Source organism: Stigmatopora nigra, chromosome 4, assembly GCF_051989575.1.
Source record: "Stigmatopora nigra isolate UIUO_SnigA chromosome 4, RoL_Snig_1.1, whole genome shotgun sequence".
NCBI classification, from domain to species: domain Eukaryota; kingdom Metazoa; phylum Chordata; class Actinopteri; order Syngnathiformes; family Syngnathidae; genus Stigmatopora; species Stigmatopora nigra.
Genome location: NC_135511.1, coordinates 4,676,484 through 4,691,963, shown reverse-complemented (window position 1 = coordinate 4,691,963; position 15,480 = coordinate 4,676,484). Strand labels below are relative to the sequence as shown.

The 15,480-nt window shown below is 39.4% G+C and overlaps 1 protein-coding gene across 6 annotated transcripts in view; it reads right to left on the bottom strand.

Annotated features, from left to right (window-relative positions):
• Nucleotides 1–97: 97 nt before the first annotated feature.
• Nucleotides 98–15,480, bottom strand: part of rtkna (rhotekin a) — a 60,716-nt gene continuing 45,333 nt past the window's right edge. For 4 of the 6 annotated variants that reach the window (XM_077714809.1, XM_077714811.1, XM_077714813.1 and 1 more), the window contains exons 2-11: nucleotides 10,615–10,876; nucleotides 10,056–10,109; nucleotides 8,973–9,090; nucleotides 8,656–8,880; nucleotides 8,429–8,523; nucleotides 6,874–6,980; nucleotides 6,349–6,480; nucleotides 5,158–5,323; nucleotides 4,187–4,291; nucleotides 98–1,978 (exon numbers count right to left, since the gene is read on the bottom strand). In XM_077714809.1, the coding sequence (XP_077570935.1) occupies nucleotides 1,386–1,978; nucleotides 4,187–4,291; nucleotides 5,158–5,323; nucleotides 6,349–6,480; nucleotides 6,874–6,980; nucleotides 8,429–8,523; nucleotides 8,656–8,880; nucleotides 8,973–9,090; nucleotides 10,056–10,109; nucleotides 10,615–10,876 (1,857 nt within the window). In that variant the 3' untranslated portion in view covers nucleotides 98–1,385. Of the gene's footprint in view, nucleotides 1,979–3,791; nucleotides 3,889–4,186; nucleotides 4,292–5,157; nucleotides 5,324–6,348; nucleotides 6,481–6,873; nucleotides 6,981–8,428; nucleotides 8,524–8,655; nucleotides 8,881–8,972; nucleotides 9,091–10,055; nucleotides 10,110–10,614; nucleotides 10,877–15,480 lie in introns of all 6 variants that reach the window. The other 2 variants (XM_077714814.1, XM_077714810.1) reach the window with 2 other exon arrangements.

Genomic DNA, 15,480 nt, shown 5'->3' with positions numbered 1-15,480 from the left:
ATAGTTTTGTGTGAATATGATTAAATAGTTCCATATCACAGCATTGGGAAGACAACGTTTTGAGCGGAGGTGTCTAAAAAAAAAAACTTTGCCTCAGTATTTTCCACTTTTTATTCAACATAACGTCAACGCATTAGCGCAAGAAAAGATACCGCAAAACAATTTAAACATTTTTTTTCATATATATTATATAGACGAGCTTATTACAGAACAGAAACTGAACCAGAGAATGCCGATTCGTGAATTTAGCTGTAGTAAAGTGTTTATTCTTCAGTGTTCTGAATAGAGTTTTTGTTACTGGTAGAGTGAGATATGGGAGGGGGGATGAAACACAATTTTGACATGTAAATACAGTAAAGGTGCGTTGAGATGGAAGTTTTAAGTAGTTGAAAAAATATCGCAATTATATGGTTATGGAATTTGAATACGTATTTTTTGGGGAAGGGCAGGAATTTTCTGCTGATCTGATTAACTGGAAAAAAGTGCAGTATAAAACAGCATGTAACAGCCAAATTTAAAAAAAATAGGACTATGGGAATGAAGTCATAATGTTATGAGTTTTATTATTACCTGAATAAAGTCAAACTTTGTCTAATTATGCAAAATAAGTCGCAATATCATGAGACTATCATAATTGTTAATAGTAATATAAATAGGATAAAATAGTAGTATTTTAATAAAAATGTAGATTATGTAGCAATGACTTGAAATCAGCTGTACATCAGTATATACAAATTATATAAAGATAAATAATATAAGATGACAATCTTGCAATGCTACAAGTTTTTTCTTGACATATTACGACTTTATTCTTCTTAAGTTACGACGTTGAACGGTATTCTTGTAATACTTGAATTTTTTTTGATTAATTAAAACATATTGCCTTATTCTCGTAATATTATATATATCCTGTCATAATATTAAGACTTCATTCTCTTATTTTTGTCCCTAATACTCTGTCATAGTAGTAATGTTTGTAACTGGTAATGCTAGCTAATGAGTTAAAGTTCAGTTCACAGCCAACATACACTGATATATCTCTCGTTTTTTGGTAGTTTAAATTAAAAACAAAAATCTTGTCACTAAATTCACTAGTCCCAGAAGGCACCAACTGTTAAATTATTTTACTGTATGCGACAAAAAAGACCTCACTGCTTTTTCCACATTCCATCACATGCTAGCTTGTATTGCTGGCATACAATGAGTTACGCGTTATAAAAACATTAGATTTAGTCCCAACAACAAATTTATGGACAAATGACACAACGCGAGTGAAGCGGGATGGGAAAGAGTGGAGTTTGAATGAAGGAAAGGTGGGCAGGTGCTTCGGGGCCAAATTCCATAGTTTGTTTGACGTCTGTTAAGAGCGCCTCCTGGGATTGAGGTCACACCTGACTTTGGAGCCAGTTTCGGGGGTCCAGTCTGGCCCTGAGGTTCCTGAGACTGCGTCTGGCCGGCGAGGGTCGCGAAAAGGCGGCGCACTCGGACAACTCAGGACTGTGTCCGCCACCCTCGCTGTTGCTGGAGCTGCTGCTGGAGGAGGAGCTAGAGGAGGACAGCGTGGTCTGCGTGCTTCGCTGGGACAGCGGTGACGAGGAAGGTGGCCGGCAGGGGCGGAGGAATGTCCCCGTTCCTCCGTAGCCCCTCCCCCGCAACGTGCTGAGCTTAGCGTCCAGCGACAGCGTGCGCGGCCTCGTGCGGGAGGGGGGCGGGGACAGCGAGAAGCCGTGGCGTGGGGAGCAGGGGCTGGCGCTGCGGTCGCTGTCCGACGCCAGGCTGGCGTCCGAGGACAGGAGGCCCCGCGGAGAGAGGCGACGTGCGTCCAGGTGGGTCCGCAGGCCGGGGGGGATGGCGTCCTCCTCAAAGAGGGACATCCAGTTGGGGGAGACGCCCAGCTGGCTGCGCAGCTCCAACTCTCGCATCCTCCGGGCCAACAGGTCCGAAACACTGCGCCCCAACTCCTCTGAGGACTCAATAACTGAAGGAGAAAAGCCAGAATTGCATCACTTATCATCACCATGCAAAAATGTTCATGGTCTACATTATTTAACATAGTCTGGCCATACTATTAACATAGCACGGTAGAAAAAAAAGACCAAACAGGGACCATTAAAGAGCAGTTATGGACACAAGCTACACTTTATACTATCTATCTTCAGATAGGAAATTTATTTCATAAGAAAGAAGAAATGAAAACATGTTTGAATAAAATAAGAAATCCTAAATTACATTTGAGTAAGAACGTACTTATAGGTAAAGCAAATAAATAAGTATATTAAAATAAATAAAGTACAGGAAAAATGTGAAAATTCTAAAAGAAAAAAACATAATGGTAAAACATTAGAATAAATGAAACAAAACTACTAAAAACTCTTATATTTAGATATTAAAAAATAAAAACACAAAAATATTGAGGATTTTTAAAATATTTTTGTTCTTTAAAGAAATAAATGTTCTATTTTTTTTTGCTCATGTTTGGTTGTTTTAAACCTAATTATGAATATTTTTCATGTAGGTTTTTCCCAATTTTATTAGGTTTTTAAATTGTTTTTTTTAGTTTAATCTTATTTTATTTTATTCTTTATTCACAGTTGAAATGCAGTGCAAAACACTATCAAATAGCTTTGTAATTCTAAGCACAACAAACATTTTAAAAAATATATACATTTGGTTTAAACAAGCATGTTTTTAATTTTAGAAAAGTACTTTGAATAATAAAAGATTTGGGTTTTAAGCCTCAGTTATTAATGATTAATATTTGTATGTTTATATTCAGTTTTGAGCCAATATATCATTGCATTCCTAATTAAATGCTCTTTATTAGGGGTTATTCACTTATATGATTTTGTTCATTTGTTGTTCTATATCTTAATTTTGAACTTATTTGCAACACTGGCTGTACTCTCAGTGTCTAAATTTCTTAATTTTGCTTTTTAAATTCTACGTGCATCTTCCTCACTCTTTGAAGACACAAACATGCCACAATACTTTACAATTGAAAATAAATATGTGTGTTACATTCCGAGCATTCGCATTTGACATATTTACCGTTCAAACTATTAAGTCATTGGCTACCATTGGGGGTGCTATGCGTCAAAATGGATTGGACGCCTATGGACATTTTGACTGAGAACAACCCATCCAGTCAAACCAGATTGGACGCGAAGCACTCTCAATGGCTGCTAAAACTGTCAATCTTCCTGACATATTGTCTCAAAGCCAAATAACCTACCGTATTTTCACGACTATAAGGCGCACCCCCAATGAATGACATTTTTCCCATATATAAGGCGCACTGTATTATAAGGCGCACTGTATCATAAGGCGCACTGTATTATAAGGCACACTGTATTATAAGGCGCACTGTCTATTTTGGAGAAAATTTAAGACTTTTAAGTGCGCCTTATAGTCGTGAAAATACGGTAATTGCTATTGACTTCCAGGTATGGAGCACTCACTACACAGTCACCTCTAGAGCCAGCCATTGTTGATGTTTTGTATTTTTTTGTATAAAATCTTGGAGTGGGGGAGGAGCTATATGATGGAAGATTTTGTAAACTAAGATGGCATCTGCATATTTAACTGTTTCAGTTCAGGCGTTTGTGTTTTTTTAATATCCGACAGTGGTGGTTTATTAGTTTTCCTGTTTTTTCCATGTATAAGGCGCACTGGATTAAAGGCGCACTGTCTATTTTGGAGAAAATTTAAGACTTTTAAGTGCGCCTTATAGTCGTGAAAATACGGTAAAAAATTGGAAATCATCAAACAGGCTTCTCCTCCTGCTACGTCACCTGTCGTTGTAATAGGATGAGAGAAGAGCCCGAATCTCGGCGGAGACAGCATTGTCTTGAAGCAGAAGACCCTCACACGAGGGTGCGGCAAGCGGGGCTGCCAGCGGTATTTAGGAACGGCCCAGAGGAGGAGGAAAAAAAGAGACGGCAAGACAAGATAGGACATGGCGAGGTGTCAAAGATTAATTGAGGTAGATGAATGGGTAGATAAAAGGTGGTGAAATGGCCAAATTAAAAAGTAAAAGGGACATGAAGGAAGGAGGAGGAGCAGAGAAAATAGGACAGAGTGAGTCCCGGTCTTAAAGTGCAGAACAAGCGAGCAGATTGTGAAATTAGAGCTATCGCAAACGCACATTACACCCCTTCATGCAGAAAATGGTATGCAAACGTCCTACCCATTTCGTGGTAAAGGGAGCCCTGCTTAGGCGTGACGGGGGCCGGTTTTCGTGGTGACGGCTGTTCAATTTTCATCAAGTCATCACAGCACTGCTTCCACTGGCCTATAAGGCAGAAATGGAGACAACAGGCAGAATGCAATCAGCGAACAAACATGTCTGGTGCCCTTGAAAAGAATTCCATTAGACTCATTTTGATGATGGTTAGTTAACAAGTCTACGTCACAGTTATCAGGGTGTGTTAGCAAGTGTTTGGTTTGTTGGGTCTTTTACGTGAAGTAAACTTTCATTTTTGGACTATAAAATGCAACAAACATAATGTAGAAAGGTTTTTTCATACTTAAGTTGCTCTGCACTATATACATCAGCTGACTACATTGAATTATGGGACATTTATGACAAGCTAATCAAGATTTAAGGATCCATGAATGCATTGGCCTGCACAATAATTTCACAATCATTACGGTAATCTAAATGGCAAAATGGTAAGATTTTGAGCTTTATTGCAGAAAATAAATGTCCAGTTTTTCCAGAAAATTCTGCACCTAATTAGAAGGCCACCTGAAGTTTGTCAAAAAAATATAATGAAAATACACAAATTCACTTACCTATAAAAGGCAGGGGGCCATATTGAAATGATATATATTCAACAACTAAATGTCACTATAGTACAGAATGGGAAGGGATGCATGAATCTGAATGATCAATTCAGAGTCTGAAAACTTCATAAATCATGGTGGTGGAAAAAAAAATCATATAAATTCAAGCATAAACCACATCACTCTATGAACAGTTGGGGCCAAAGTGTCAAAGGACTGGTTTAAACAGTGTGACATAAATCACAAACCTAATGGTACAATTATAGCTTTTAACATTCTTAAGTAATTGGCAGCCATTGATGGCATCCGTTGAACAATGGCAGCGACAGAGTTCATAAGAACAAGGACTACTGAAAGATGAATTTGACTTACTCATGTCATAAAAGTGCTGCCAAAACGCCTCCATCCACCTGTGCGTCTCCTCCCGATTGTCAGTAGTCAGTGTGTGCGTGACATCTTCGCCACCGTACTGGTTACTGATGCAGACGTTCTGAGCTTTGCCCTGTGCATCCTTTTCTGACACGCGTATCCTAGTCTCCTGAAGGAAATAGGGGGTAAAAAACCCTACAATGAGCTTCCATTAAATGACTCATTATTCTTCATCCCAGCAACTGCTTTCCTAATCTGGAATGTGTGTATTTAACATCTGCTAGATGGCAGTGTTGCTCCATTCACTTGCCCTCTAGTGCTTTATTTAAAAGAGACAGGCAGTTGAAAAAAGTGTGACTTTACTGTAGGGCCAGACACAAATGTATGAGTCAGAATTAAAAGGAACAAGTGATGAGTGGGTCGAAATTCTTCATTAGGCACGTCCCCAAGATGATATGAGACTGTGTTATGAACAAATTGTTTCATTAAAAAGTATGAAGCTTTAGAAAGAGAACTACATCCTTTCTGCTGACTTATTTAGGGCAAAAATCAACCACAGTATGTTTTAACACCGGTCTATTGTAAAAAAAAGTTTTTATAAGGTGTTGTGTTGTTCAAGGGAGGATCTAGGGTCAACCTGAAAAAAAGTATTACAAAATAAAGTAAAAATAATATGAGATTAAAGTTGTAAAATGATGAGGAAGATATGGCATGATTAAAGGATTAAAAGTGAAAGTATGAATTCAGTATGGCTAATGTAGGTAATTTGCTGCTATGTATTTTATGTAACTTTGACAAAACGTACTATTGAGATCCAACTGATTTATTTCAACAAGGAGAGCTGCAGCTAATCTCATTTTATTACAAAATATCACTTTAATATCATGACCATGTTCTTCATAATATTGCAACTTTAATGTCGTCATATTTCAAGATACAACTTTACTTTTGGAATACTATGACTTCAATAGTGTAATATGAAGTTTTATACTAGTAATCACTTTTTTCTTCTTTATATGGCCCTAATTTTTCATTGTACTATTGTTTTAGTAGGTGGCTAATTTATTCCTGAAGTAGTAGAAATCACTTTTCTTGCTCTAATGGCATTTCGATTTTCTTTTTTGAGGCCCTCTAAAAGCTCAGAAGACTATGCTTAAATTTGGAAGCTTATTTATGTATGAACGCATTTCTGACCTTGTTGATAGCGATGGTGAAAGCCGGGTCGACGCCACCCACGTTCACGTCTTCTTGTCGTTGATAGCAGAAGAGGCTGATTCCTTTCAGGACCGCGTACACTTTAGTCCAATTGTGAAGTCCGGCTCCGAGCTATTTTGAGAATGAAAATAGAATAAACTTCATTTGTCATGACTGAATCAAGATAGATAGACTCAAGTTGTTAAGTCATTCAGTCAAATTGACAAGAATAAACGTCCAATCATGTGTTTCTTTACATTCTTCTGTTGTGAATTTGAATAAGATAATTACTAGTAAACGTGCTAACTCCGAAACTCTCCCAAACAACGGCAGCCAATAAGTTAAAAGTAGAAATCGTTCTCCACCATTTGTGTGGTACCTAATGAAGTCATTTTTTGCTCCTCATTTTTCGGTCATTTAAAAAACATCACCACTTTTGAGTTTTTTGGGCATTAAAAAAGTATAAAACGTAATCTAAGATTAATACGGCTTGGAACAGGTGCTCGCGCTGCACCCTGAACTCACCGACACCTTTAAAGGTCCACTCATCATTTGCTGCGTCATACACTGAGGCTGGGCTGCAAGGCGGCAACATACACTTCCATAGAGAGGCAGCCAGTATGAACACTCTTCTGTACACAGACAGGGCAGAAATGCAAATTGTTATTACTCACTGAAATAATATCAATTAAAATATGAGACAAAATTAACTTTGGAGTGCTATTGGGTACTACAACCAGTTTTCAAGGAAATGCCCAACATCAACAGAATGCGACCCAAAATGAAGTAAATGTCTCTCCGAAAATAATTAAATTGACCTTAGGTCGCCCCCAAATTAACAGGAAGTGACCTGTAAAATGAACTGGTGGTGACCCAGGAATGCCGCAGGATTGATAAGTGACGTGGAGAGGTGCCAAATTTTGAAAGTGAATGAAAAGAAACAGGACTTGGCCTGTAAATGGCTTACAATGCTCAGGAAGTGACAAATGGAAGTTTAGGCAAACATCCCCATGCATTGTATAACAATTTTCTTCTTAAATATTCTCGTGAATTTAGTTTTATTAACAATTTTACTACCAATTTGTTAATAATAAATAAAGTCTTATTCAAAATATTTTGTTAAATGTATTATTAAGTGCCTATGTCAGTCAAACTGTGTGGATTTTATGTTCCCCTGGGACTGCGTGGGTTTTCTCCCGGTACTTACTTGCAATAGCACGACGCACAATCCCTTCTGTGTAATAACAATATGCAATATCTTAGATTTAGCAAAATTTTAGGATTTACCTTGCCAGGACGTGACTTTTTATATTTTTATATTACTTAGTTATGCTTTTACTGGGAAAACGCACTTTGTGGAGTAGCACCACCAATTTCGTATCCTAAAGGCTTTTGATTTGATTTGGTCCTCTGTTTTCCTCCCACATTTCCAAAACATGCATAGTCGGTGGGTTGGGCACTCTAAATTGCCCCTAAGTATGAGTGCGAGTGTGAATGGTTGTCCATCTCCTAATGCCAAGCGGTTGGCTGGCCACCGATTCAGGGTGTATCCCGCCTGGTGCCAATAGTTCACTGGGAGAGGCTCCAGCACCCTCATGACCCTTGTGAGCAATTAAAAATGACAAAAACATGCAGACAAAAAATAATTAATAAGATAGACTATTATTTTATAATTACTTAATGATGTCTAAATAAAAAGTCCCTATAAATTAACCTACAAAAGCTTACAATGTCACCTGTTACGGCAAAAGACACAAGGAGACATGTAGAATAGCAGCTGCAGGGTCTGAGGCAGGGATCGTCAATAAAAGTTTTACACAGCGGCTCAAGAATAAAACATCTCAAGCCCTTATTACGGTTTCTGTTCTACACTGCCTTGCCTATCTTTATTCCCCTGACCTTGAATGTCAGTCACAGAGTATGGGAGGACAAAGAAAGAGGAGGAAGGTAGGCAGGAGAGGTGACGTTGGAAAATGATGTCGTGTACAAGAAGGCAGCGACAGAAAAAGCAGTGAAAACGACAGATGGCTAATTTGGCAAAGAAAAGGAGGAAAACAGACAGATGAAGGCTGACGCTCACCGTTGCCTGAGATGGTGAGGTCATGCGTGCGGAAATTATCCTGCGCGTGTGAGAGTGACAGGGTGGTATGGGCCAGCAGGTGGTACTTGGGTCCCCTGTGGATAGATTGGAAAATATGTATTTCAGTCCTTAATCATTGGTTGCGATTGTTCAATCACTGCCAGCACTCCGATTCCAAAGGGATTGACGTTAGCCAAGCTTTTTTTTTATATTATTATCCTACTTACGGTACAGAGGGAACTGGCAGAAGAAGGGGAGATGCCCCCCCATTACTGACTGGGCTGCATGGGCCAGGCTCAATAGCCGCTCGCAGTTTCTTCCCAGCTGAGCGACCCAATGAGGAGCTGAGCTTGCTGGCTAGCTTTCTGGGTGTATTCCCTGCTGAGAAGTCGTCCTCTGAGCAGCAACTGTATAGCTCCAAACGTAGCTTGAAAGCAGGGCCAGCATCACTGCTGTCATACAAGGAGAAATACAATCAACTTCAATAGTGACAGAATGCAGTCATTTAATTGAATGTATTGAGCGAAACAGGTCTAGAACTTACAACACAATGGTGTTGTCGAAGCAAATGTCCGTGAGCGTGCGGTCTACTATGACCATATCCGTGTCAAAGATCTCGCCCCCTAACTGCAGGAGGCAAAACACTGCACACCGGTGGAGCTCTGCAAGAAGATGAAAACTAGGTTTACACAAAAAGATCACTTAAAAAAAAAAAAAAAACAGTCTACTTCTTACCTACTCTCTTAATACCTTAAATGCTCAGACTGTGTCTCAGTACGCTTAATAACCTCATTAAGCTTGGTTAAAAGTCCACTACATGTCTCCTGAGTTCATTTGTATGTGTAGGTCATGCAGATTATTTCCAGCCGAGTGCCAAGAGACCGTGCACGAATTAACCCACATTGACTTCCTCAAGAGGAAATTAGATAAAACGGAAGGTCATTGGAAATTTTAGTGTGAAAGTCTTATGCTTTAACGTAAGCACATTGCCTATCAGGGAAAAGGGTCAGGGTTAGGGGGTTATAATTTATTCATTTTCAAGAACTATACTTGTTTAAATTACGCACCATGGGTTTTTGGCTCTGTGGTGCCTCATGAAATCCATTTAATTTTATTCCAGTGACTACTGTGGATAGAAGTATCAGTTCCTTAGGGTAGTCAATAGTTAGCATAATATAGCCTTGCATTACCATGGACGAAGACTCACTTCCCTGCATTTGTGCTTTCCCTTAAAACAGTTAAAAAAAGCTGTCTCCCAAGTATCTCAAATGAAGACAAAAATATATATAATCACAAATTGTACATTGTGTGAAGTAGTTATATGCTATGGAAAAAAGTTTTGGGATACCTTAAATTAGGGGTCCCCAACACCAGGGCATCTATGCAGTCTGTTTTCCGTATCTCCCTTCTTCAACACAACTGAATCAAATAACCATGATTCTGGAGAGATTGCCGAGGAGTTGATCATTTGATTCAGGTGGGTTTGCGGTGGGAGACATGGAAAACAGACTATATGGGTGCCCTTGAGGCCCGGAGTTTGTGACCCCAGCTTTAAATACTCTTTGGGTTCTATTAGGCCGTATCTGCTTCTTGATTCTGAAGTGGTCACACAGCAGCTACTTCTTACCTCCTTTGTTTTTGAAGTACTCTGTGTCTTTCCACATGAGCGGTATCCGGAGATCTGCCATAACAACACATGGGGGATGAGATTACAAACACGCTCATCACAGATCCAGGATAAACGTCATACCAACCGTATAACTAGACGCTTTCTGGTTGTACAACTCACGTACGGCTTATAAAAGGAAGCGGCTAATATGCGAGAAAAGACGGTACTACAGTGATCTGTCATTGGCAGGTTAATAAACAACCTAAATTTGATGCTCCCTGGTGTGAATTATGTTAGAAGAGACAAGTGGTGCTCTGCACTCAATAATGATTCATTTGCCTGCCTTCACCGGATGTGATGGACGGAGTGTACCCGTCAGCAAGCTCACCACAGTCAATACACACAGTCAAGTATGCACTAATGAAGAGCTGGTCTCACAGAATCAAATTACACTCAAGATTCTATTAGCTTTTTTGCCTTGTACTCAGCAAACAAGAAATGGGGCTTTGTTGTAGATGTATTTTCTTTGGAATTAAAGGATAATACTATGAATAAGTCCAAAACAGAGAGTACTTGCCTGATATGGCTACTTTCCCTTTGCACGGCAGCCTGTCATCCATGGGGCCCGCATCCGACGACCTCCGCGTCACCTTTTGCATGACCTGCGCTTCTTTCATCTTCTGCAGCTCGGACATATAGGCCATGATGCGAGTGCTGCACGTCTGCAGGCTTTTGGCCGCCTCCAAGGCCTGGTCTCGCTGGGAACAGGCAGCCAGCAGCTTGCAGGCCCCATCCCGCATCCTGATCTCATGGTCGATTTTTTTCTGGATATCACTATCCTACACACAAAGGGAAGAAAATCAAAAATGGCTTAATTTCACTGATGGACAAGGGTGAAAGCAGCAATAGGAAATACATCCATAAAGAAGCTGTCCAACACTGGGATATATGTAAGTTGGCACCTCTGGGATGAACTTCCAGCATGTATCTGTGCATTAGCCCTGTAGGGCTGTTAAAATTATTTGACCGACTGACAAATAATTGTTTATTCAAAAATGATTGACAACAATTGATTTCTGCAATTCGGGTGTCCAACGTGAAGGGCTCATAAATGACTGGGATAGACACAAGCGCCATTTTGACACTTGTCAGGATAAGCATGCATCCATTCATCCATACTGCACATCCTCGTAAGAATTGCGGGGTTGCTGGAGCCCATCCTAGATGACTTGAGGCGACAGGCAGACTATATCGTAGACTGCTCGGGAGTCAGCCGTAGGGCACACAAAGAGACATATGACTATTTGCACTCACAAACATACCAAGAAATGTTTTTTCTAACTGCCATTGACAGAATATATATCTCTCTCTCTATATATACATGTATATCTATAAAATGGACAACATCGACGTCTATGCCTGTCAAAAAAACAAGATAGATTGGCGAACGCTGCTGCCTAACCTCCTTGACTCTAGCTAGTCACATTCATGAATTCTTGCTTCTTTTCATTTCAGTTCCTCTACTTATTTTTTTTCTCTGGACCCTCATTAGTTCCGCTTCACCGTCCTCAAAATACCTCCACTACCTGTTTGTATGAATCCTGCCTGATGTTACCGGCTCAGGAGAGTGGATAATGCAGACTGACCGGCTTTTGGAAAACAGTAAGACATGGCAGTGAAATGTTCCAAAAGAGCAGTAAATCACCAAAAAGATAAAAAGTACATGACTGGATTGTGGAGCCAAACCACTAAATACATTCATTGTGATGTGCAATGAAACATCAGGAGAAAATCAAATGTACAAGACCGAATATAGTAATTACACACGTGATTTTCTCACTACGTATTGCTGAATGTATTCTTTACAAGAAAATGTTAGATTCGTCATACATTCATTTCTGCGTGTCGCTTATCCTCACAAGGGCCACAGGGGGTGATTGGGCCTATCCCAGCTGGCTTTGGGCCGAAGGGGGGTAACCGATCGCAGGGCAGAAGGAGACGGACAGCCATTCACATTCACACTCATACCTCGGGGCAATTTAGAGAGTCCAATCAGCTTACAATGCATGTTTTTGGAATGTCGGAGGAAACCAAAGTACTCAGAGAAAACCCACACAGGACCGGGGAGAACATGCTAACTCCATACAGGTACTCCAGTCCGACCTGAATTCGAACCCAGGACCCCACAGCTGTGAGGCCGAAGGGCTAACCACTCATCCGAAGGGCTAACCACTCATCCGAAGGGCCGCTTGAGGCAAATCAGGTAATCAAAAATTTCCAAAGAAAAGCATAAAACGTTTCACAGCACTAATACCCTAAAAAATATACGATACTGGATACGTTTTCATTTCGCTCCTTTGAATTGGGGTGAATGGCGTAATGAGCAAAAGCCCAGCTCAGACTTTATCAGGATGAGTCCAGTTGAAACAGGTCCAAGAGTGACCTGCTATGCGGAGGTCCTGTATTTATAGCGGCTTAATTAGCAGGCTTCTCCTTCTGGGCATCTCAAAATAGAAGACAAATAGCCAAGATCTCAAACTAAGCCTTTAGCTAAGCAAGCAACATACCACTAGATACCTGATGAATAATTAACCTATCAAACATGCTTATGTAGTGGTTCACATGGCTGCCATTGCACCCTCTCATTTATATTTTCAGCACTTCAATTTTTTCCAAAAACCCTCACTACTAACGCAAAAAACATCCAGTCCATTTTGACTGAAAGAAGTTGGCTGTGAATGATCGCTGCCAGCCGTCCCTGTCAAAATGGATTGAACGTCTACGTCTGGTTATGGGTGTTATTTTTATTTAATATTATTATTTTAAAAAAACATGTGTTTTTCTTTTATCAACTGTCATAGCACACACTTTGAATAATATAGTTTGGGGCTTGGCAATAGTAAGATCAAAATCCCCCAAAATTACAATGATCAGCGTTGACATATTTAATCAATCAAACATGCTGGAGAAGCAAATTGACTTCACATTTTACAATTGTTTTCCTTTGTTTTTAATATCAAGAAATAAACTGAAATGACTTGTGTTTTATCTTTTCCTAACGCATTCAGCCATCAACAATCCACTCCGCATCCTGTCTACTGCTAACATAAATGTCAGGTCTACATCTCATCACTAATTTATTCAAGACTTCTCCCTTAGGCGGTGGTCTGACGTACAGTGACTTGGTGTCAAATTATCATTTGCTATTCACACAGAATTTTACCTGACTAGAAAAAGAATCTTATGAATGTAATCAACTCTATATTTTCTAGGAATTTACAGCAAGAAAATTGTATGCAAGAGTAAACTTTCGGTAGGGACTTTGAGGTAGCTATCCATACCAGATGGTCACTTTCTCGATGACCTTTCTGTCCCCATCTGGTCATGTTGTGTGTGCGTGTGTCTATGTTGATCCTCACTAGTGTGCCCGTTAGTGTGATTTTACACACGAATCACACTCACACAACATCAAGACAAACATACTTTAAGTGTTGGTTGGAGATTTGACGCCCCCGCAGATGGTGTGTAATGGATTGTTTACGATCTCTAGTTCTGCATGAGTAGGCTTAGGCTGTTAGATCGCCAACCCTTGAACTCTGCCCTGCATCCACCCACCAACCACACTGTGGTACTACAGTTAAAAGCTTACGGATATCTGTTCTTCGAAATATATTAGGAAAAAAATAGAACTCATTGCCCGACTATTATGAAACCCATTGCTAGTGATTTTCTAGAATGCCTGACAAATTGATGACAGACATACAAGCATTTTAAGCCCTCATGTGCATGTAGGGTTTCTTTTTAAGACAAAGAATTACCCACACACATCGAATCACAATGATGTGTTTCCCTTCCTGTTCACCGTTTCCCACTTTTGCTCCGGGTGGCACAGCAGTAACAAAAAAAAAAAAAAAAAAAGAAAATGATTCTGTTGGCCTCAAACTCAAAAGGTCATGTCATTTTACATTTGCTCCAAATAACCAGGATGGATGAACCATAGTTGCTTTATAAAAAGGAACTCTTTTTACAATGTCATATTTAGACTTAAAACACAAACCCAGGAAATCAACGTTGTAATTTGAAACAAACGGCTGTTGTAAATGCTGTAATGTATTTCCTAATTTAAACTTCTTCCTACTTGAACTGCTGGATGAGTTACTAAAGATTTCACAACAACAACACTCTGTCCTAGTTTAGGGTTAACCATATTAAATCACTTGCTTTCACTTCACCAAATCCATCTTTAACTACAATGATAATCTATAAAATACCTCACTAATTAACGACATAAGCCACTGGCATTAGATAAGGCAGAAGTAATAAGCATGAGGAGCGTAAACACCCACAGGAATCATAAGCAATGTTCTAATTCTCATAACAACCTCCCTAAAGTGTTGTAGATTGCAGCTGCTAGCATATAACTCGGGGAAAAATAGTCGTCTTGTCTTAAAGTGTGCATAAGTAGAGTGCATTTGTTCAAAGTGATGAAACAGCACCAGGAGTAAAGTACTGTGTCTCTTATTAATCGCATTCTAAAGTGAGAGCTCATATGCTATAGATTTTTTTGGACATGCATTATCATAGAATCGCACTGCTGGAGCTGAAATCTGCCAACAGACAAATCCTAAAGCGGACTCGTGTAAAAGCAATGTTAATTTTAGTCCACTGCACACAGAAACATTATTATCTACTTTATGACTACTTGTGTGGTCCCCCCACATATAAACCATGCGGCTGCCGTGTTTAAATTTATGTGTGCCTAGGTGCCGCTTCAAGACAAAATCTTATCAACAACTGTTGAGTTGAAAAGAATGTTGCACATGACCAATGTGTTTATTTTCAGTACCAACATGATGAGAAAAGAACATCCTATTTTAGTTATAAAGGACATGGAATTGTGGTATAAAAAAATGTACTCATGCTTCTGATAAGATTTCAAAATGGGAACAAGTAAACAGGTAAGTAGGAGGCTTTTCAACAGTGATGGGCAGATAATAATGCAAGCAACTAGCAGGACATACTGTCAGGGAATTAACAAATTAAGACCTCCACAGACAGGCTCATGTACTGTCTGACATTCTGCCAATCCTATATTTTTCTACCTGAGTGAGAGTCTGACTAACCTGATTTTGAGGTTCTAAGGATGAATGCTGATCTAAAACATTGCTAATTGTTTGAAAAGGAAAAAAAACACATCCAAATATAAAATATTTCCACATTTCACACATTATACCTTTTCCATAATGGGATTTTAATGTTAGCTTCCCCTGAAAGCTAATTTCTACTACCGGCGGTGTTTAGTATCAATTCAATTTTTTCCTGTTTCTTTTGACAATATCCATGTACAAAAAAAAATCTTTAAAAAAATACTAATTTTTCGCAAAATTACGTGATCAGTCATCTGTACCAATCAGGCAATGCTTGTTTTCATCACATTAAAATG